This window comes from Porites lutea, chromosome 4, assembly GCF_958299795.1.
Source record: "Porites lutea chromosome 4, jaPorLute2.1, whole genome shotgun sequence".
In the NCBI taxonomy this organism is placed as follows: domain Eukaryota; kingdom Metazoa; phylum Cnidaria; class Anthozoa; order Scleractinia; family Poritidae; genus Porites; species Porites lutea.
The window spans coordinates 2,256,176-2,280,000 of record NC_133204.1 but is presented as its reverse complement, the minus strand read 5'-3'; the positions used below and the strand labels follow the sequence as shown (position 1 = coordinate 2,280,000).

Sequence of the window (23,825 nt, the reverse complement as noted above, 5' to 3'; positions counted from 1 at the left end):
TTTAACGTTGCTTCAATTGCATAAGATAGCTTTTAGGTAGATAAGTAATTTGAAGTAAATTGTCCTCGTATAAAGCCCTTTATTTTCGAGTAAAGTGAGAATATCAGCTTTTGTGGTTGGAGTCTCAAAATTACTTGATTTTCTTCATGAAATTAAACTTGCTAACATCAATTATCCTCGCGTTCGCAACAAAGCCGTACAGGGCGGAAATTTGCATGGACACTTCCATCAATAGAACAACTCATTTTTTTCTCATTAGAAGATACTTTGAGAGCAATAGTGAGTCTCCGGTGCACTTACATATTTAAAAAAACAAAGAACAGTCAGGTTTTTTAGTTATTTTTTCGGCATTATTCGTCGTGTGGTATAACTCCAAATTTGTTCAGTCCATATATATGTTTAATAGCACACTTGGACTTAAAGGTATTAGATCTGCTATAAACCCTTCCATTTGAAAAATTTATTCCTAAAATGATTAAGAATTTTGCAAAATAAAAATTACACAGGCCTATCAAGCGAGAGCTGAGCTTTCAGCAAATTGATATGCGAGGTGTCAATTTGCGGGCTCAAAATTTCAATAATAGACCTTGTCAGGGTTTTCGACGCCATCTTGACGAGTAGGCAAACGCGTGAGAAATTACAGTGTTTGTATGAGAATCTAATGTCGAATAATTTCCGTAAAACGGCTGTTGTGAAAAAAATATCAATTGTAAACTAAAGCTACAAAGCAAAGGATTGTCCTAAAAAAATTTGGGGGCGTACCTGTACTTAAATTTCTCCAGAGGCTTGCTTTAGATTTTCCATATATTTGTCTGTAATTTTCCCGGGACTTTCTTACAGAGAAATGTATAGAAAATTTTAAAAGTGCTTCTAGGTCTTCTAGTGCATGTAACGCCCTCAAATTTTTTCAGGAGAATCCTTAGGAGTGAAGCTTTAGTTTACAAATCTTTTTTTTTTTTTTCAGAACAGCCGTTCTAGGGAAATTATTCGACATTAGATTCTCATACAAACACTGTAATTTCTCACGCGTTTGCTTACAGATGGCGTCGAAAACCGTGACAAGGTCTATTCAGTATTTCTGGCTTTCTCTCGATAGCTAGGAACGAAAAATAAAATGGAACTGACTGGTACTTAGTTCGTTCATTTACCTTTAATTCCCAGCTGTAGCCAGTAAATTTTTCCTGAGATATAGAGGTGGAATTTTTTTGTAATGTTCTGTACATGTAACTTCAGGCCGCCGCCAAAAAGGTCCAAAATAATACATTTCTCACTACGAAGAGCAGCAAGCAGTAAAATTTCTGTCCCGTAATCTAATCAGTTAAATCATCAAAGTTGACAGGTCTTTCTGATAATAAAAGCGACCGCTCGGTTAACCATCTACACCTTCACTGCGAAGACTGTCACAAAAACATTAACACCTTCAGCAAAATTGATATACCATAACAGTGGTAGGTCGCGCGCGTCTGGTCGGTTTTAAAGAACTTGATCGTGACCGTTGTTTTCATTCAGTGGCTGTGCGCGTTGATATGCTAACGTTTAAAGTAGACGGGAACATAAAATTTTTGTTATAAAAGCAAAGAGGCCCTGAGTAGAAACTAAACTGTCCCAAAGTATTCCGTTTCATTCGTGTACGTTTATTTTGATGGGGCCTGTATGATGAATTTACTACACGTACGTAAACAGGATCGAGATTTAAAATATTTCATTTTGCTTTTGTGGAGTAGATTTATTCTAAAAAAGTCTAACTGGTAAACCACTTTCTTCGCGTACTTGTAAAAATGAGCATTTAATATGTCGCGCTAAAGTGCTAAAATTTTCTTGTCGTGTATTAGATTTCAGTATAATTTCGCGCCAGAATAAATTAGTTTGCGCGCAAAAGGCTTCTAAAAAAATCACAAGGTTTGTTCCACTTCTAGCCCACCTTCTGGAGATACGCCGACTTGGTAGCTGGAATACATTACCGAAGCGAAGATCTGGCATTTTTTTCCTTCTCGTCGTTTTTTCCCCCCTACTTTTGTTTATATTTGTGGTGAGAATGCACCGCATATCAGTGGATTTTACTCATGCAGCCATGCGGCTTGCTACTCAGTTATGAAGGAAGAGTGCCGGATTCGCTTTGTTCGCCTTTAATTCGTTGTCGAATGCAAGGTAATAGAACAGACTATTGTAAGGTAAGAATTGAAGTTTTAAATTTTTTTCCCGGCGAAAATAGTGCACAGCTTTCGTGAAACCCGTGAGTATGACCTCCGTTCAATATACCTATTGTAATGTGATGACTCGTCACTTTTTCGATTGGCAACACGGAGACAAACATTAGTTTCTTTCGCAAATTTAAGTACATAATTTACTTATCGAGACCATTTGAGGACGATTTTCCAGTTCGTTATATGCTTCATTACTTGGCGGCTTATTTCGGCTACGTGTGAGGAGTTAGATGACAATGTTTGTGTGCTATAATTAGGCGGATAATTTCTTGCACCTTTGTACTGAAACACATGAAAGCCATACTTGTTTGACCCCAGCAAAATCTCTCCTATCATGGAGAAACTTTTCCTGATGGTTGCACTAAAATCTACTACACTGCATTTGCTCTCTGCAACCTCGTCAGCCTCGTGAAAATAACCTGATGGTTACACTAAAATCTAATAATCACTACATTTCGACTTTCCGTAACCTCGTGGGTAGAACATACCTAAATTGCATTTCGGCTGTCTGTAACCTCGTGGGTAGAACAAACCTGATGGTTACACTTAAATCTATTAATCACTGCGTTTCAGCTCTCTGTGACCTCGTGGGTAGAAAATCTAATCTAAAATTATTAGATTTTGACTGCATTTCGGCTGTCTGTAACCTCGTGGGTACAAAATACATGATGGTCACACTAAAATCTATTAATCACTGCATTTCGGCTCTCCGTAACCTCGTGGGTAGAACATACCTGATGGTTACACTAAAATCTATTAATCACTGCATTTCGGCTCTCTGTAACCTCGTGGGTAGAACATACCTGATGGTTACACTAAAATCTATTAATCACTGCGTTTCGGCTCTCTGTAACCTCGTGGGTAGAACATACCTGATGGTTACACTTAAATCTATTAATCACTGCATTTCGGCTTTCTGTAACCTCGTGGGTAGAACATACCTGATGGTTACACTAAAATCTAATAATAACTGCATTTCGGCTCTCTGTAACCTCGTGGGTAGAATATACCTGATGGTTACGCTAAATTCTAATAATCACCGCGTTTTCTCTTTGTAACCTTGTGGGTAAAAAATTGAATGCCTCTCTCCTGGAAATTTTGTCCTCTCCTTTGATAAAGCCGTAAAAGTTATTTTTATAAACGCCATGAAGATATCAAAGAACAAAATAAGCTGAAGTTTTCTAGCTAGCCCGAAGAAAACCTATTCCTGAAAAGCAGCTCTGATTCCTTTCTCTTAAAAAGGAAAATGCATACAGCTGTATCCCCGTGTACCTGATTTTTAGCAGCAGCAATTCGTCGATGTTTTGCTAACTGAATGAGAACGTGGCAATCACTTCAGATGCTTTCATTGACATGAGTTCCTATTTCGATATGTCTAATTTACGCTCCGCCGCGTGATAGCTCTTCATTAGCGAAAAGCTCTAGGTGATATTTTGATTGACATGTTGTTTAGGATCCCGAGGTTTTTAAACATCTTCTCTCTGGCTTAACTGGTGAAGGTATACTAGGAATTTGCCCTTTAATTCCAAATTCTTTGATGTGCCGCCAAATGTCGTGCAAAAATATCACCGCTTGCGGCGCCTCGTCCCTTAACATGATATGAATAAATCTGGTAACCTTCAGAGAGGTATTATATATCCTCATTTTTTTACATCGATTTGGTTTCAGTGCGGTCCAACACAGCCGCAAAATTGCCCTTAATTCGCCCTTAATTTTCGTCGCGCTGCGCTGTTTTCTTCGTCGCCATCTTGAATTCTTACGAGTAAACCGTTGTTCTTAATGTTTGTTGTGTTACTGACCCAATTGTAACACGGAAAGTGGCGAGAAAATATGAAAATCTTCGCTTGAACCCGTTGCATGACGTGCTCTTCAATATGGCGCCGTAAACAATGTTTAGCCTTAGCAAAGTAAAACTTGCATAACAGATCGTTTCAAAAACTGCGGCCTTATCTGTCTTCGACCTTGCAAGTATCATCACAGGTAGCCCAAGCTCGAAATATGAGCATCCTTGTTGCGTAATATTCGAAATGTAAGGATTTGTATGGGGGAAAAAACCTGTCGTCTCTGTAACCTACGAAAATGAAAGGATTTCAATAAAAAACCGCTTACCTTATTTAAAATGTGTGTTGCGTCTCTCCTGTGTGGTCCACGGGCCGTTTCATGGGTTTTTATGTAAGCGGTTTTCTCTCTATATAAACGTTTAATCTTAATATAGATAACCCGATAACCCGAACCATGTTTTAAGCGTGTGACAAGTTGAAAAAAGCAGTAAACTGCAGTGCCAAAACTCACTGTCTTCAATTAAAATGCAATGTTTAACCCTTCACTGGTTAATCAAGCTTTCATTGCCAAATTCCTTTTTCAAAATATCAATCTAATTGTCTTTTGCTGCCCTTGAAGTTAAGTGTGCATGATAACTGCATTCCTCTCCATCACATTTCCTTATCTCTAGTGTTTCACTAGTGGATTCTATTTAGACTCGACCTTGAGCAATACATGTGTGTATTAGAGATCATTAAAAATTAATCAAAAAGGTTTTATCGAATGTCAGATATTCCTCCCTGATACTGACTATGACTATATATTTTTTCTCTGAATCTGAAAGCTGGAACCCGTTCTCCCTCCTCCCGCCCCCCCGGACTTTTACAACTCCCGCTTAAAAGGAAAAAATGGCTCGCTACGCTTCTTTAAAGATGAGGCCCTGGTCACTGAATAAATGGTAAGTATTACTCACTAGATCCATTGCTTTCCATTCAAAAATATCAAAGAAGTAAAAAAGATACAATTCATAAACATATACAGTAACACGAGCAAAAAGAGCAACAAGATAAGAGTTTGCAAATCTCAACTTCCAATCATTTTTGCTTTAATTTGTCATTATCATTTCGGTGGCAAATACTTTGAAATCATACCTAATGTCCTACAACGACATCTTATACGTGTTTTCGGAAACAAAAAAGTACCTTCAAGTTTGCGAATTTATAGAGTAACTTATCTTATATTTCCTCATTTAAATGAGGGATTAAAATCTTATGCGTGATAAATTCCTATTCTAGCGGAGGCGTCTGTAGCTTAATAACATGCAAAATTAATGGCTACTTAAAATCATAGCCGAAGCTTGCTTAATTGCGGCTACATATTGTAGATGAGAACAACACTAAGACATTAAGTCTAACAAGTGAAAGCTCTATAAGCTACCACTGACGGGAATTTAGGAAATTAATGCAACTAAACATTCAATGACACACATCCGATCCCTATAAAGTAAACTTACATTATATGAGACCTAAATAATTCTCTGTTACGTGCCTATTGGTTATGCGTCGTTGATGTGTCTCAAAAGAAGTACAGAAGCATAAAAGCTAGCTTCAAATACAAATTTTTCACCCTGGAGTTGAGCCAATGTGCACTTGCCGCAAAGATGAAAAGGTTACAAACAAGACAGTTTCTTTTCAGTAACTTAGACTTGTAAACCTTTTTTTTTTTGTTTGATAGCGCCGCGAGTTTGTTGCTATCCATGAATAAATCGTCGAAAGTGGTGTGATCTTAACCGCGCGGAACAAAAAGAAATTTCTATTGCGTATTTTAAACGATACCGTTTCCTTCTCCAGGGTCTAACTTTTCCTTTAAGATAAAAATTCGTTCTTCCCTTACCTCCCACAGCTGGACGAGTGTTAGGGTATGGAGCTTGGGTGCCAAACAAAGACCCGCACGACAACACTTCCGTAACTGCTATCATAAATAGAATCAGCAGTTCAAGCACATTCATAGTGAGATGAAACGCTTCAGGTTACGTAGAAAGTAGACCAGTAGCTAAAAACAACTTCTAGCCGGTACGGCAACGCCCTGCCAGCAGAATTTTTTTTTCCTTGTCGATTTCGTATTCGACACAGACTCTGCTTGAATTAAGTAAGATCTTTGTTGAGCATGCGCGGCAAGTCATAGCTAAGGATGACAATTGATCAGGATATATCAGTTTTCGAACCCAGGCTTAGTAGCCGTGTGCTTGCTACAGCGGGCGTGGTCGGTTCTGACCATCAACCAGTATCAATCAACAGACCCTCGCATTTAAAAAACAAAACAAAACAAAGCAAAAAAAAACAGATTGACAAGTAAGACCAACTTTGACTATTTTAAGGGATTTGGCTGCGCCCGCAGCTAAACAAGTCTTCGCGTATTGAGCTTACTTGTGTGCGAAACAGAGAAACCCGCACGACAACACTTCCGTAACTGCTAGCATAAATAAAATAATAATTAATAATAAAAATAAAAAGAATCGCGCACATTGCGAGCAGTCGACGAAAAGGAAAAAGTGGTTGGCTACGCTTCTATAAAGATGAGACCGGGGTCATTGAATAAATGGTAAGTATTACTCACTATATTCATCGTTTTCCATTAAAAAATATCAAAGAAGTAAAAAAGGTACAATTTATTAACATATACAGGGTGAACGCGAGCAAAGAGAGGAACGAGATAAGAATTTGCCGATCTCAACTTCCAATCATTTTTGTTTTAATTTGTCATTATCATTTCGGTGGCAAATACTTTGAAATCATACCTAATGTCCTACAACGACATCTTATACGAGTTTTCGGAAACAAAAAAGTACCTTCAAGTTTGCGAACTTATAGAGTAACTTATCTTATATTTCCTCATTTAACTGAGGAATTAAAATCTTATGCGTAATAAATTCTTATTCTAACTGAAGCGTCTGGAGCTTAATAACATGCAAAATTAATGGCCACTTAAAATCATAGCCGAAGCTTGCTTAATTGTGGCTACATATTGTAGATGAGAACAACACTAAGACATTAAGTCTAACAAGTGAAAGCTCTATAAGCTACCACTGAGGGGAATTTAGGAAATTAATGCAACTAAACATTCAATGACACACATCCGATCCCTATAAAGTAAACTTACATTATATGAGACCTAAATAATTCTCTGTTACGTGCCTATAGGTTATGCATCGATTGATGTGTCTCAAAAGAAGTACAGAAGCATAAAAGCTAGCGTCAAATACAAATTTTTCACCCTGGAGTTGAGCCAATGTGCACTTGCCTCAAAGATGAAAAGGTTACAAACAAGACAGTTTCTTTTCAGTAACTTAGACTTGTATACCTTTTTTTTTTGTTTGATAGCGCCGGGAGTTTGTTGCTATCCATGAATAAATCGTCGAAAGTGGTGTGCTCTTAACCGCGCGGAACAAGAGGAAATTTCTATTGCGTATTTTAAAGGAAACCGTTTCCTTCTCCAGGGTCTAACTTTTCTTTTAAGATAAAAATTCGTTCTTCCCTTAGCTCCCACAGCTGGACGAGTGTTAGGGTATGGAGCTTGAGTGCCAAACAAAGACCCGCACGACAACACTTCCGTAACTGCTATCATAAATAGAATCAGCAGTTCAAGCACATTCATAGTGAGATGAAACGCTTCAGGTTACGTATAAAGTAGATCAGTAGCTAAAAACAACTTCTAGCCGATACGGCAACGCCCTGCCAGCAGAATTTTTTTTTCCTTGTCGATTTCGTATTCGACACAGACTCTGCTTGAATTAAGTAAGATCTTTGTTGAGCATGCGCGGCAAGTCATAGCTAAGGATAACAATTGATCAGGATATATCAGTTTTCGAACCCAGGCTTAGTAGCCAAGCGCTTGCTACAGCGGGCTTGGTCGGTTCTGACCATCAACCAGTATCAATCAACAGACCCTCGCATTTAAAAAAACAAAACAAAACAAAAGAAAAGAAAACAGATTGACAAGTAAGACCAACTTTGACTATTTTAAGGGATTTGGCTGCGCCCGCAGCTAAACAAGTCTTCGCGTATTGAGCTTGCTTGTGTGCGAAACAGAGAAACCCGCACGACAACACTTCCGTAACTGCTAGCATAAATAAAATAATAATTAATAATAAAAATAAAAAGAATCGCGCACATTGCGAGCAGTCGACGAAAAGGAAAAAGTGGTTGGCTACGCTTCTTTAAAGGTGAGACCGGGGTCATTGAATAAATGGTAAGTATTACTCACTATATTCATCGTTTTCCAGTAAAAAATATCAAAGAAGTAAAAAAGGTACAATTTATTAACATATACAGTAACGCGAGCAAAGAGAGGAACGAGATAAGAGTTCGCAGATCTCAACTTCCAATCATTTTTGTTTTAATTTGTCATTATCATTTCGGTGGCAAATACTTTGAAATCATACCTAATGTCCTACAACGACATCTTATACGTGTTTTCGGAAACAAAATAGTACCTTCAAGTTTGCGAACTTATAGAGTAAATTATCTTATATTTCCTCATTTAACTGAGGAATTAAAATCTTATGCGTAATAAATTCTTATTCTAACTGAAGCGTCTGGAGCTTAATAACATGCAAAATTAATGGCCACTTAAAATCATAGCCGAAGCTTGCTTAATTGTGGCTACATATTGTAGATGAGAACAACACTAAGACATTAAGTCTAACAAGTGAAAGCTCTATAAGCTACCACTGAGGGGAATTTAGGAAATTAATGCAACTAAACATTCAATGACACACATCCGATCCCTATAAAGTAAACTTACATTATATGAGACCTAAATAATTCTCTGTTACGTGCCTATAGGTTATGCATCGATTGATGTGTCTCAAAAGAAGTACAGAAGCATAAAAGCTAGCTTCAAATACAAATTTTTCACCCTGGAGTTGAGCCAATGTGCACTTGCCGCAAAGATGAAAAGGTTACAAACAAGACAGTTTCTTTTCAGTAACTTAGACTTGTATACCTTTTTTTTTTGTTTGATAGCGCCGCGAGTTTGTTGCTATCCATGAATAAATCGTCGAAAATGGTGTGCTCTTAACCGCGCGGAACAAAAAGAAATTTCTATTGCGTATTTTAAACGATACCGTTTCCTTCTCTGGCTCCAGGGTCTAATTTTTCTTTTAAGATAAAAACGGTCAAAAACCCGTTCTTCCCTTAGCTCCCACAGCTGGACGAGTGTTAGGGTATGGAGCTTGAGTGCCAAACAAAGACCCGCACGACAACACTTCCGTAACTCCTATCATAAATAGAATCAGCAGTTCAAGCACATTCACAGTGAATTGCGAGCAGTCGATGAAACGCTTCAGGTTACGTAGAAAGTAGAGCAGTAGCTAACAACAACTTCTAGCCGGTACGGCAACGCCCTGCCAGCAGAACCTTTTTTTTTCCTTGTCGATATCGTATTCGAGACAGACTCTGCTTGAATTAACCAAGATCTTTGTTGAGTATGCGCGGCACTTTCCTAGCTAAGGATAAAAATTGCTAATCAGTATCAATCGACAGACCCTCGCATTTAAAAAAACAAAACAAAAAACAGTTTGACAAGTAAGACCAACTTTCACTATGTTAAGGGATTTGGCTGCTCCCGCAGCTAAACAAGCCTTTGCGTATTGAGCTTGCTTCAGGTACGAAACAGAGAGACCCGCACGACAACACTTCCGTAAACTGCTAGCATAGATAAAATTATAATTATTAGCTTAAATACACACTCAGTGATCTTAGTAATTCAAGAAATCTGATTGGTTAGCTATCTCGGACTATGACGTTATATTCACCGCGCTAGGCGGTGAATATAAAGCCGAACAAAATCGCTGTCGTGAACTGGGTGTTTCGCCAAGGTTTCATGGTAAAGCCTTTTTGAAAATACACGAATATCCAAGTTGTGATGACTTTGAAGGCAAGAAAAGACTTCATGGTTTTTTAAACAGCGTGATTTACTGTAAAGTGATTAACTGTAGCTGACTTTTTGTACGCTCGAAGCTATGTTTACCACTACCGAGGAAAACGAGGTCGCTTTGTCACTGTTTTGTGATTTCGGGATTTTCTCGCAAGACCAATTTTGCCTATAAATAGAAGTTAATTTATGGAGAAAAGAGGAAGGCAAATATTTTCGAAAACTGTACGTGCCAGCAAGTTAACAAGGCAAAGAACATTGGAGATAAACAACGCTCACCTTGATCATAGCCGCTGTTGACAGCATTTGCAAGAAGCGACAAAGAAAACTTTCTCATTCACGGCGAGTTGACAGAAACAAATAAAGCTCTACTTTTCTTCTCAGAATTGGGTAGTAATTTAAATTTTCGGCGTTTTCTTTTAGATCGTTGATGCTAAAGCTTACAAAACTCGATACAAAAAGATTAAAACTATCATTTGCCATGTTTGAAGATACTGTAAAGATCTAACTTTTGCACATCCACTGTTTACGGCTTCGTGTTCACGCATGAATTCACCCGTCAATCAGCTAATCGTTTTTTAATAGTTTCCTTCCTGGTCTGTTGACATCTCTTCGTGTGAATATACTAAAACAATTATTCACCTCAGGTTCAGTTAATATTGTCCAATAATCCCCTCGACTTCGTCTCGGGGATTATTCAACAATTTAACTTCGCCTTCGGCGAATTAAGAAATGGTAAACGTGCAACGTGCAACGTGCAACGTGCAACGTGCAACCATGGAGTAATGGATGCACGCGGGAGGTTGCTAAGCACGAAAGAAGCGTATCGCCTCGTGCGACTCTAGCTTCTTGAGTGCTTAGCAAACCTCCCAAGTTCATCCATAACTCCATAGTTGCACAGCTGCAACGTTTACCATTTCTTTTATAACATAATCAAAAGAGAAAAACATTATTTTCCATTTGCCTTCGGTTGAGTCATCGGTCCGATTTCATGTATGCTGCAATCTGCCCGCGCGTAAACAAATCATGTCCTATGTTTTTCAAAAACTTGCCTTAGAGTTTTTCTCTCGCTGAATCAACCGTTCTCCGTCTTGAGGTAAATTGCAAAACGTCTTTTGTTGTTATTGTGAATGGCATCTGTCTACTTGCTCTTAATATCAGGGTAAAAACTTTGAGGGAAAACTATAGCTGCAACTATAAACACCAACTAAAAAATAAGCTAAAACTAGATAAATGAAATAATTATCAAGCTTATTTACGAAAGTGAAAAAATCAGGGCTTCAACGGGATTCGAACCCGTGACCTCCGCGTTACCGGTGCGTTGCTCTACCAACTGAGCTATGAAGCCACACATTGGAAGCGAGGTCAATTTATTGAGTTCATACAGTTCATATCTCCCGTGAGAAGTGAAATGATGTGAAGTATATATGAAATAATTCATTTTTGAACTGCGGTTGTAGATGAAAGTGAAGAATGATCATCGCAGCCGGTACGGCACGATGAGATGTTTCTTGTTCTAACTTATTTGCAGCTTTGTTATTATCATTCCGATACTTTGAATTCATACAAATCATAAGGTTCTATATAATGATATTTTATACATTTATTGGTAAGAAGATAGTCTTTTCTGCTCTGCAGCAGACCTATGGATTATATTCTGTTATTTTTCCATATTTACACTGTATTTAAGGAATTCAAATAGTTTGCGTGTTAAATTCCTGTCCTTACAAAACATCCGTCCCTGTTAGCAAACAGTTCAAAGAAGAAAAAGTAGCATACGAACAAACAAATTTATTGTTGTCTTCGATCATCATGGTAATAGCTTGCTTGGGGCTACATATTGTAAATGAGAACAACACTTAGACATTTAGTCTCAAAACCAAAGGGCTGTATAGAAATTGCCACTAAATCAAAATGAAACTAGAATATAGTATAGACATTCATGCATCCCTATAAACTTGTTTAACTGAATAAGCGTACATTACATGAGGCCTTAAATAATTCAATCTGTTACATCAAGGTTATGCATCGATTGATGCGTCTGAAAAAAAGTACAAAAGCATGAAAGCTATCTTCATAATATGTATCTACCTCATATATATTGAATGAAGAACACTTTACTTCACCTACAGTACAAACATTCTGGTACGTTTGCTAACCGTAAATATGAAGAACTCTCGATCTTACCGGCCCCCTAAATCAGAAAATTTGCGACCCCATCCTAGTAACTCTATTGAAAATGCGACCCCATTATAGTCAATCCAGTCGTGAACTACCAACAGATCGTATTACAGACATCTTTTTTGGAAGTCAAGTGCTATAATCAGTCAGCACGCTTGGTAAGCGCTCATAAAAAAATGAACTTTTGTGACATTTGATCGAGCAATGATTTTCTTACAATCACATGGAATTACTCAGTCTAAATGTAAAATAATTAGCTTTTTGACTTAGAATTAAATTTTTACGCAACATTAGTTGAATGTTCCGAAAATATTAATTAACGTGACACTGAATTTTTAAAATTTTATCACGTTTGGTATTCATTTAAGATGTACCATTGGCGAAGTTTTTGGGGTGTGTATTTTTTTTCTTTTCCTGTTTTTCCTTACTTTGACTTATCATTAAGTTGTTTATAGCGAGTGACTGTTTCAACAAAAGAAATTCGTTAACGTTAAGTCAGATTAACCCTCGGACGTACAGGAGGGGTGGATGCCACCCACACCACCCTTACAGTGAGGGTCTTCAGAATTTTTTTCCTAGACGATCAAACATCAGCACCTGAGGCTTTCAGTAGCTGTTCGTTTATTCCTCGCGCTCAATTTGAGACAAGTTAAGTGATGATCAGTAACCATGGTTACGAGATATGACGTCATAAGTAGCAGGTGGTCAAGCCATTTTTCAGTTTATTTTCTTTTTCAACAATTAAAGAGAAGTTTGTGGATAAAATGAGGCAAAGTTCTTATTTGTGTATTATTTTACATGTCAAGCACAAAAAATTACCAATTCTCCCAGTATTTACCTGATTTCTAATTCTTGGTAGAATTCAAGATCACGGGCCTCCAGCCGCACCACAACTCATAAAATATACCTCATCTTGTAGAGAAAGTCAAAGGCTTTTCACTGAAGGTAAAAGCTTTTCGAAATGCTGCAACCTCCGGTGCCCCCCGTCTCTTCTACCACGGTGGGGTCAACCCTGGGTGTACGTCCGAGGAATAAGAAGGGTTTTTGAAGGGAATCGGTCTGATCGATTTAGGAAAGTCTGACCGACAAATTAACTAAATTAGGCCAACCGCAGTCAGCGGTCATCAGTGGTAGAGATCGCCACGTTTATTTGTCGTTATTAGGGAGCTTTAGCATCGACGACGGCAACGGCAGCGATTCGCGTTTTTTTCAAACTTTGTCGCGTTTATTGCAATTCACTGAAAATGTGAAATGTGGGCGAATTTCACTAGAGTTGATTTCTTGGGGACCGAACTCAAGCTTCGAAAGAGAAAGGAAAATTCGTCGTCGTTTGTTTACGTTCTCCATAAATCGTGAAATTAGGCATTTTCACGTCGTAGTCGTGCAGTGACAGCAAAGAAATGTACAAAAAACTGTGATGCACGTGCAAAGTTGTTGCTTTGCTAATCAAACCTATTTTGTTTTGCCGTTGTCGTTGCCGTCGCCGTCGTCGTTGCTAAAGCTCCCTAATATCTTAAATCACTATTTATTAGAACCTAGAATAGTGTAATATTCATCCCTGGGTATTGTTATTCATGACATTATAATAAGGTATGGGGAATCAATCCGACCTGGGACAAGCCCAAGACAGACTGAATTGAATACATGAATAGATAATCTGGAACCCGACTTACTCGCCAGGAAGGGCGGTTGGGTCGCCAATCTTCTTCGTGTCGGACAAAGTGAAGTGAATGGGACAATGCATGGCAGTGTTTCCTATTGTATATGCTCATTTGGTATCATTAATTAATCCCCAGGGATGATATTTACAATTCAGATGGAACGTGAATAGTTTCTTATATTGCGTTACTGATAAGGGGCAATATATTATTTGACCTAGATGTGCTCCTCTCCTTTCCATTCTTCATTTTCTTCTTCTGTTTGTGAAAAACTGATTTAACCGTATTTTATCGCGTTTTTTAAACTATCTATGACTCAAGCACCAACGTTTTTCTGTGATTTATCTTGTTGTATAATATATAAAGGAACATTAAAAAAAGGAAAAATAAATGAAATAAGATAGTTTTCAAATTGAAAAACCATCTTATTTCATTTTTCTTTTTTTTCCGTTCCTTTATAGCGGAGCACCATGGGTAATAAAATTTGCCGAATTATCCATCCGAGAAAATTGGTTATGACGTAGCGTACGCCCACCCGTACACACACTTAATGTAAGCTGATGTCAAATGTCACAATAGATCTTGCACAACTTGACACTAGCTTGTCAGTTATGTTACCCATCCGTATGAGCATGATTAGATTGACAGCTGTCAAAATCAGACATCCACTGACAATTATCACATGACCATCTCGCGGGCTCAAATGAAAGACCAGTCCTTTTGCCCATACATATAAGCTGATATAATATGTCACACCTACCAATTCAACATAAAAGCGAAACTATATGCGCGAGCCAGATTAAGGTCAATTGACAGCTGTCAAAATGGGACATGTGCACTATCAGAAGACTAATAACGTGGGCTCAGGTCCGCTCAAGTACACGATCCGGCATTTCGCCTTCACTAAAAGCCGGACGACGCCGGACTGAAATGTCTTACACTCGTAGTTGACTGTCCGTTAATACGAATATAACTATATTCGCCATTCTAATGAAGGTTAATTGACAGCTGTCAAACTACAGCATCCGCTGACCATCATCACCTGACTGTATTGCGGGCTCATTTATCTACCCATTGAGGTCACGTATTTTTCTTAAGTTTTCCTCTGATGTTTTATTTGATCACGGGCTCAATTCTGTATTTTGAGCGAAGCCCCATAGCTTAGAAAATCTATTTGGCAATAACGTGACGGTACACCAACCGCCCGATCTTTCGTCCGTTCGCACCACAGGAATACCAATGTTTAATTTCACACTTTCTAGCTAGTTTGGGAGCCTGCAACCTGATATTGTACATCCATGTTTTGATCAATTGACAGCTGCCAAAACAGTGAATCCGCTGACCTGTATCGTCTGACCGTATCGCGGCTCAGGTAGCGACGCATTTGGTTTGAGTGTTTTTTAAAGTTATCCGCTGACAAGTTGCTACTTTTCGAATGATCGCAGGCTCAAGTTCAATTTTGGTAAAATGCTTATGAAAAAGTCGTGTTTATGAGCCGTACTTTTAAAATTTTGATTTCCGGCTGACTTCGGACGCGAAAATTCAACCGGCTTTTACATGTTTTTTTACTTTTCTCAGCATAATCACGCGTTGGTCACGCTCTACGTCCAATTTTTATGCTCTGATTGGTCAAAATTTGACAGCTGAGTTCATGCGGAAAATTTATGCAGCATCCGGACACTTGTTCACTGATAGCTGAAGCAGACAGAGTTTTGTGTCATCTTGTGATGTTTTTAACTGTCTTTTTCTACTGAATGTACAAAATGAAATCCAGCTGCTATCAAGATTCTTCTGTATTTCATGGCCGGTTTGTTTACTGCGCTTTTGTTTGAGAAATGCACCGCCTGTCAAAGTCATTGGAAATCCGAGTTTGGATGGCATCGTTTTCAAAAATGAGCTTACTCATTTGCCCTTGTTCGAGGCGTAAGAGGGTTGGAAGTCTCAAGCGATTCCGGCTTCACTTGATGGCCTTCAGGAGCAGCATCTCGACCGGTAAGCCTGAGCTATTATTGTCTTTGATGTGTTTATTTTTCGGTTTCCTAAAGTCGAGCGTAGTTTAAAAGCCTTTAGACCGTTTTTGACCTCAGATACAAAGAAAATGTTCCGAAGAATGTTAAATTATGATTTTGGCTGTAAAAAGAAAGCTCTAAGCGATTTTCTTGCCGACAACGGGAAGCCGGCCTAAAACATAAATAGGCCTATGCTTACCTGACTCATGATTTTCAGAGACATTTTACTCTCAACACTTGTCTTCGTGAATGAAAATTATTGTCTCTGTACATGTTTCACCGAATTATGTTTATTATTGATTGTTCGTAGTCTCTCTCGCAATTTTTATCGTTGCGCCGGTTGTTTTCAGTAGTACATAAACATCTCGTATACAGGAGTACTCAAAATGCAGCGCGTAAATATCGCTCGCTCTTAAAGATTACACATAAAACCATAAACAGTTTCATAAATAAAGGCAAATACAACCTAAACACAACAAATTCTCTATCATGTTGAAGCGTAAATGGTAACTCTATTAATGTTCATTCATACACTTGACAGCTTGAACTGCAAATTAGTTTGTGCTTGTCAGAAGAGAGAACGCGTCCGGCCGGCCAAAAAGGTGATTTTGGGAATTTTTTTATCGTTTTCAATAAAAGTCCATAATTATTACCCTGCATATCACATGGGACCCTTTTTTTATAACTGAAAAGTCCCGGCATTATGGAATTCTCTTCATGAAAACGTTTTACAGTCGACTCCCGATGACTCGAACCCTCCCTAACTCGAACCAAAATTGATTTCCCTTAGATTTCCGTCATACATTCACTGTAGTTTGACTCTCAGTAACTCGAACCCTCAATGACTCGAACTCCCGCTAATTCGAACCAATTTTCGTTTCCCCTCAGGTCATTTTCTATATAATTTTACCCTCGATAACTCGAACCATGTTTTGAGCCCTTAAAAAGTCGGGAAAAAAAGCCGTCTACTGGCGTCCGAAACATTGAATTTTGGATTTCCTACTAACTTGTTGTAGGAGTATAGTTTACTAGTGGAGGCTGTTGTTGATTGTCACAGGCTAACGTGAAGCAGCTTTTCTTCTCAAAACAGTAAAACGCATGCTCTGTTTAGGCTATGTTTTGCTACGTTACATTCTGATTTATAATCTAGAAGTGTCTTTTAATTTTCACTTGACATTTCTAATATTAAATGTGATTAAAATGTTCACTGTGCAGTAAAAACTGTTTTTACCTTATTCTCGGCTATTTTCTTCGAACTCCCGAAAACTCGAACCTTTTTTGATTTCCCTTGAAGGTTCGAGTTATCGGGAGTCGACTGTATAATGTGATCAATGCTACAAGTTTGTTGTGCAAAGGAAGCCGCCGCGAGCTTCGATCGTCCTGGATATTAAATGAGTGCAATTTGTCTTGCAAAATTGTGAAAAACTGCAGAATTATAAGTTTAAATGGGGAAAAAAGAACAAATTCTGTCCGAGGTCTGTATGATGATAAAAAAAGAGCACCTCATACTACTGTATAACTCAGATGTGATGAAAAAGTATATTTTTTAAGGCTGGTTTACACGCCACCAGATTTGTCGCCATCAAGATTTACTTGTAAAGTAAACTTGTCGAACACAAAAAATGCGGTCTGATTTTTTGGACGGAGGAATACAACGAGTAAATTGGCTGCCACCGAGGACATTATCGTGTGTTTCATAAAATTATATTTCGGGACTGTCCATTATCCATAGTCTCTAGAACGAAGTGGTTTGAGAAGCTATGCATTAACCTAATTATAAAATTAAGGTGGTGGGCAACTGGGTTATTTTGTTTGGGAAGAATTTGTTTTCCAGGCTTAATCTACTGTGATCGAACATGAGTGCTATTTTTGGGTGTACATATAAGACTATTACACGATGTAAAATTTGTTTTACTCTTGGACTGTAGAATTATTTTTCTCTAAAATCACTTCGCATTTGCCTCAAAGTCACATGAACGTGCCCTAAAGTTAACTGATTCGTGGATTATAAGTTTATTGTTTGATTCAGTAATGATGAATTTATTAACGGGAGGGAGCTTCGCTTTTCAGGCTAAATATATCTATATATTAGAATCTCAAAAAACTGAACTTTGCAGAAAGGAATGCCGGCTATTTCCATAAATACTTAAAAATTAAATATGTGTCATTTTACATGATAGGTAAATCTTAATAAATTCATAGACAAAATACAACTTGAAGTAGAGCGTTTTCGTATGACGTGAAAACAATGAAACGGCGGCCATGTTTGTTTTCCAAACCAATCCTGTGGGAGTTGAACTCTTTCTTTTGTTCCCATATATTTCCATAGATGCTGGCTACGTGAGTGAAAAAGCTCTATTAACATTTCCGAGAACTGTTTATAAGGGCGTGTAACTCCAATCCAAGAGGCAAAATCTTCCTCTGTTTTGCGCCCTACAAACTACACAAGCTACACCTCAATAAATGACGTAATTAAAATTAGAATGACGATCTCTTGAGTTTGGAAACTTGGAATCATGATAATGATTAGCCAAGGACTTTTTCTTAGTTCTGATTGTTTACCCAAAAATCCATTTGAAGGTCAGCTCCCTAGTGTCATTTTTAAGCTGTAATCTCTTAAGGTGATTCCATAGTAAAAGAACCTAACATAGATTTTAGCTAAAACTTGGTACACTGATGTAACAAGTCAAGAAGATGATAAAAAAGTAATAAAAAGTGGGGGTCACCGTGCTCGTTTTGACGTCACAATGCTGACAAATACGGCTATTTAGGACCCTTTTACAAAAACCGCGGGTAGCGCAAAACTAGACAAAAAGGAGAGATTTTTTCGATGATGCATGTGACATCACACAGAATTTGACTTTTATGTATTGTTTATCCACTTACGTAGCAGAAAAATGCCCTTTAATGCCCTTGTTTTTACTTTACGCTCCAAAGTAGAATTAAATTGGACGCGCGCTTTTCGACCCGTGATGGCTCAATCCGTACAATTTAGTAAAATTGCCAAAAAACTGAACATAGATTTGTGCCAATTTTTTTCTCATCGAAAGGAAGCACTGTCCTTATTAAAATCATGAAATAAAAAATGGGGGTCACCGTACTCGTTTTTGCGGTAGAGCTGCAGAAAGTGCGCACCAAACGCATTTTCTCCGATTTTTGAGAGAGGACTGGGGCGAGTTTCAAAATAGAATGTATGTGAAAAGGGGAAGAAAGTATTAAAAAGTCCGTTTTTACAGAATTTACATCGAGATATCACATTTAGGACACAATGTGATAAAGAAAGTGTTTAAATGAAAATCAAAGTGAGTAAGCACAAGTTAAACATCCACTATCGAGGTTCTCCGAGAGGAGGTCGAACTCAGCAACACGCGTACTGCTTACGTTATGCACATTCGCAACACATTGAGTCTCACCTCGGCAAGAAACAACAGCAAGCAAAAATTCCAATAGCGTTTCTCTTCAGTCAACTTCATTTTAATAATATTACTTCACATGCTCTTTTTTACGGTGGCCATCTTGTTATGCGCAGTAAGAGATGCACAGTGCAAAACTAGGGAATCACCTTAAACCTATAATTACGACGGTTTTTCTTGTCTTCATCTACACAGAATTTCCCTGCGCTGCTTTCCTAACCCGGCAACATAGCTTCAATCTTTGTTTAGCAACGTCTTCGTACTCTCTCCATTGTTTTTCTTGGGCAATTCCGAGGGCCTCCCTTGATGGTGCAATTCCTGTTGAATGGAAATATCGAAAGTGATAGGTTTGATTACATAATATTATAATACCTCAAATAGAGGGGTTAATGTAGTTTTTCGAGATTTTTTTGAGCTTTTTTGAACTTCGTTCCATTTTGGTGTAGTCTACAAAACTATTTAAAATTATTAGTAGTTGCTTTTTTTCTTTTCAACTGGCATCCGGAGGGCGCTCAGAAACTATATATTCGGTGCGTTGTATATCAGTTGAATGCGTATTTTGCGAAAATGTCACTCGACTTTTCGTTTGTGACTCTTTAGATTAAGTACCTCTAACAAAGTTCCCAGTCCTTATGAAGAAATCAGTCTTGACGATGTCGAAGCTTAGAAGTGCTTTCTTTAGATAAAATGACAAAAGTCTCTCTTCAATTTCCCTAATCAAATGAGATGCTTTGGCCATATGTTCCTCAGGCACTGATTGCTGGAAATCAAGATTTTTCACGTGTCTCGAGGACTTGACATAGAAAGCGAGCCGTCTGTTTTTAGCTCTGATTTGAAAACGATTGGTTATGGGACGGATTTCAGCGTCCAAATGGCGTTCGATATCTTGAAAGCAGTTTTCTGTAATGGCTTCCTCGCTTTCAGTGATTCCAGCTCTAGCAGACTTCGCTACATAAAATGAGGCAATGAAATATCTGTTTTCTGCTGTTTCTTCACCTGCAGCACATGGTAGCAGCAGCTAACAGGTAAAGTATAGAAAAAATCAATCATGTCATTACGGATATTAATACAAGTGATTGGCCCAAGGGAGACTATAAGTTTACCAAAACATGTTATGGCCGAGGTTTTAATGACAATTTTGGATTGAGGTCTTCTAAAATTTAAAAGCCTTTCTCAAAAATACAAAAATACTAAGTAACGAAGGTTGGGGTTTATCTCCCTATTTAAGGTGGTTTGATACAGTTTTTCAGAGGTCATACCGATATTTTTCAATCTCCTTAAAAGTGCTTTTTTTCCTCGTCTGATCGCTATAAAATTTTCACCAGTAATTGGCTATGGATTGAAATTTTTGAAAATTTCGTTTTAAGTAAAATCGATATTACTATGACAACAATAAACAAAAAACTTTGAAACTGATAAAAGCCGAATTTTGTGTAATCTAGACCAGCTAAAGAAAATCCAACACTAGGAACTTAAAGTAAGAAGTAAAAAAAAAATCTGTACGTTTGAATTAGAATAAAACGAAAATATATTTCAAACCTTAAATTTTCAATAGCCGTGAAAGATTATTTAATTAAAACGTTATGAATGACTCAAATTATTCTTAAGCAACGTCTGAATGTTGCTTAATATCATATTTTAATGCTAGGATATTTTGGTGTATTTAACGTTCTTGCGATCTTGAAAACTAACCCGTTTTCTCACCACCTGTATAAGTACAACTTATTCAAAATTTGGGCTTTTAGCGCTTTTTTGTGTATCTCTGAAACGACTCGAACAATTTTTTAAAACTCTTCACGTAATCTTCATAATGTTTATAATAAGGCTGAAACATTCACTGAGATTGATTCACTGCAATATCTTAAAATTTCAAGACAAACCTATCCTACGAACCTGTCAAAAATCTGCATTACAACATTCACTGTTTTGACGTTATACGAATTTTTCCAACTGAATAATGCGCACTATGCATACCTCCATGACTAGCACATTTTAGTTTGAATTTATCGCATCTTTTGAATGAACAACATTGACAATTCTCACACTGAAATTTACTAGTCATGGATATGTGTATTGTCTGCACTAATTTGGAAAAACTAGCACTACTTCAAAACAGTCAATGTTGTAGCGCGGATTTTTGATCGGTTCGTAAGATAGGTTTGTCTTGAAATTTCAAGGTGTTGCGGTAAATCAATCTTAATGAAAGTTTCAGACATTATTATATACATTATGAAGATAATGTGAAGAGATTTAAAAAAAAAAATCGTTCGAGTCGTTTCAGAGATATAAACAACGCGTTAAAAGTCCAAATTCTGAATGAAGTAAGACAGGTGGTGAGAAAATGGGTTTGTTTTTAAGATCACAAGAACGAAAATACACCAAAAATTCCTAGCATCGAAATATGATATTAAGCAGCATCTGATGCTACTTAAGAATAATTTGAGTCATTTCTAACGTTTTTATTAAATAATCTATCACGGCCATTGAAAATTCAAAGTTTGAAATATATTTTCGTTTTAGTCGAATTCAAACATACAGAATTTTTTACTTCTTACGGATCGGAGGTTATTTGCTTAACACCAAACTTTAAGTTCCTACTGTTGGATTTTCAGTAACTGGTCTAGATTACACAAAATTAGGCGTTTATCAATTTCAACGTTTTTTGTTTATTTTTGTCATAGTAATATCGATTCTACTAAAACCTACATTTTGACAAATTTCAGTCTATAATCAATCATTGGTGAAAATTTCATAGCGATCAGACCAGGATGAAATCACTTTTAAAGCGATTGAAAAATATCTGTATGGCCTCTGAAAAACTACCGTAAAATTCCAAAAATAAGCCCCTCCATGTAAAATCCCCTCCAACTATAAGTCTCCCAAACCGGTAACGCAAAAAACCCTCCGTTAAATCGCCCCTCCAAATATAAGCCCCCCGGAGGCTTGTACTTGGAAAATTGCCCTCAAATACAAAGTAAAACAAAGCAAAAACAGTAAATTTACTTCCAGCTATAAGGCTAGCCCAATCGATTTTGAAACGCAAATTTCCCTCCGTAGATAAGCCCCTCACACAGGGCCTTTGAAAAATATAAGCCCCGGGGGTTATTGAGGCACGATCTGTAACAGCATCAAATTTTATATACTTTTTACTTCAACCTTCTAGCTAACTACTACAAACTCTTTACTGAACATTTTTGGTGTTATAACGTGTTATACTCTTTAATTTTAGAATTTAAAGCCTCGCAATAAAGTTGTTGTTGTTGAGTTTCATTCTCACCTCTACGGAATCATCGAGTAATTCCTTAGCCTTTGCATATTGCCCTTCCCTACGGGCAAGCGCTGATTCCACGTACTTCAGTTTAGTTAGCAAATAACAGTGATTAGTCGAATGATATGTCCGCGATATCAACAAAGCGTTCTTTGCGTGTGTCTTTGCCGCTTCGATGCAGTTTTCGTGTAAGTCCAGTAGGGCCAGCTAGAAAGAAGAAATGAAATAGCGTTATAATAACTCCGTCAAAGGTGCTCAACGAAATTGAAGACGTTACTGGTAGACTTACTGCGGCATCTGATGATAAGCAGAATCACATACACTCCCGTAGTGGTGCGAGGGGTGATCAACGGTGTGTGGCTGCAACATACTTGAACACTGAGCTTTAGATGTGTGAAATAAATTGGAACGATTCCACTATTATGTGATTAGCTCTTCTGTGTAATAAAAATATTATTGGACTTGCCACTCTTGAGTACCTGTGATGGCATTTAAAATTGCGGCCAACTTTTACTTCACTTGGGCTTAATTTAAAATGATGTCAGCCAAACATTGCCGGATTTTCAAACAAAACAGCCCACATGAAAGTAGGAAAGAAATGGCTGTTCAAACAGACCCAATTATAAAATGACAAACCTCATAAAACACCAGTGGAATCAAATCTGTGTACTTCGGATTTTTGTCTGCGAACTTTTCAAGCCTTCCTAAGTTCTCCATGAAGATTTCCCGCTTTCCTTAGAAAAATAAAAATTCAATCGTATTAAGCACTTTCAAAGCAGGTGTTTTCAAATTCGTTCCCAGGAACCTAGAACGAGGTTGAGGTGCTTCAGTTTTGCTTGAACAGAAAAATGTATGACTGTTACTCACCATCATCCGCCAGGCGCTGAAAACGCTTGACAATTGCCATTCCTGCGTTACTGGCCCACACACCTGACAACATGAACCATTTGAAATATCATACAACTAAAAATAGTAGTTGTTGCAGAGGCCACATCTACTTAAAAAAAGACTGAAAGGAAAACTCAAGGTCTTTGAAGTGTTATCTGAGCGACTGTAATGCTACATATCCCGCTTTCTGATCTTTTCGTGAACACGGAAATTAAAAGTGTGAATGATTGGCGGTCCGGGGCCTGTTTCTTGAAAGACCCGGTAACTTTAATTTTTGGGCCCGAAGGCAAATCTTCAAATCAAAACCTGTTAAATACTAGCATATTAATTATTAAAAATGTGAATGAATGGCGGTTAGGGGCCTATTTCTTGAAAGACCCGGTAACTTTTCGGGCCAGAAGGCAAAACTTCATTAAAATCAAAACCTGTTAAATACTAGTATAGTTCCCAGCTCATAAACCCGCCTCCTTAACTGATGGTTGTATAGATTGTATCACTTTCAAAATTAT

The 23,825-nt window shown here is 37.7% G+C and overlaps 3 protein-coding genes and 1 non-coding gene across 4 annotated transcripts in view; all 4 read right to left on the bottom strand.

The window, feature by feature from the left end:
- The window catches only part of LOC140933162 (uncharacterized), a 69,375-nt gene extending 63,402 nt beyond the window's left edge, over positions 1 to 5,973 (bottom strand). Inside the window, exon 1 of the mRNA XM_073382677.1 lies at positions 5,859 to 5,973. Coding sequence (XP_073238778.1) covers positions 5,859 to 5,973 — 115 coding nt within the window. The remainder of the gene's footprint in view (positions 1 to 5,858) is intronic.
- LOC140933165 (uncharacterized) overlaps positions 1 to 23,825 on the bottom strand; it is a 115,971-nt gene that overhangs the window by 86,970 nt on the left and 5,176 nt on the right. The gene's annotated exons all lie outside the window — the stretch shown is intronic.
- Trnat-ggu (transfer RNA threonine (anticodon GGU)) lies at positions 11,175 to 11,247 on the bottom strand. The gene has a single exon. It is a non-coding gene; the product is annotated as a tRNA-Thr (tRNA).
- LOC140935229 (uncharacterized) lies at positions 18,248 to 23,218 on the bottom strand. The gene is made up of 5 exons (XM_073384769.1): positions 23,065 to 23,218; positions 22,438 to 22,635; positions 19,770 to 20,178; positions 19,310 to 19,478; positions 18,248 to 18,362 (listed from the first exon to the last, which is right to left on the bottom strand). The coding sequence occupies exons 1-4, from the start codon at positions 23,143 to 23,145 to the stop codon at positions 19,348 to 19,350; spliced, it is 819 nt and encodes a 272-aa protein (XP_073240870.1). The 5' UTR covers positions 23,146 to 23,218; the 3' UTR covers positions 18,248 to 18,362; positions 19,310 to 19,347.

Coding starts and splice junctions, on each gene's coding strand:
- LOC140935229 (XM_073384769.1), bottom strand. CDS start 23,145: ATGGAGAACTTAGGAAGGCTTGAAAAGTTCGCAGACAAAAATCCGAAG. Junction 20,179..22,437: donor TACTCGATGATTCCGTAGAG/GTGAGAATGAAA, acceptor TTTACCTGTTAG/CTGCTGCTACCATGTGCTGC. Junction 19,479..19,769: donor GACTGGGAACTTTGTTAGAG/GTACTTAATCTA, acceptor TCCATTCAACAG/GAATTGCACCATCAAGGGAG.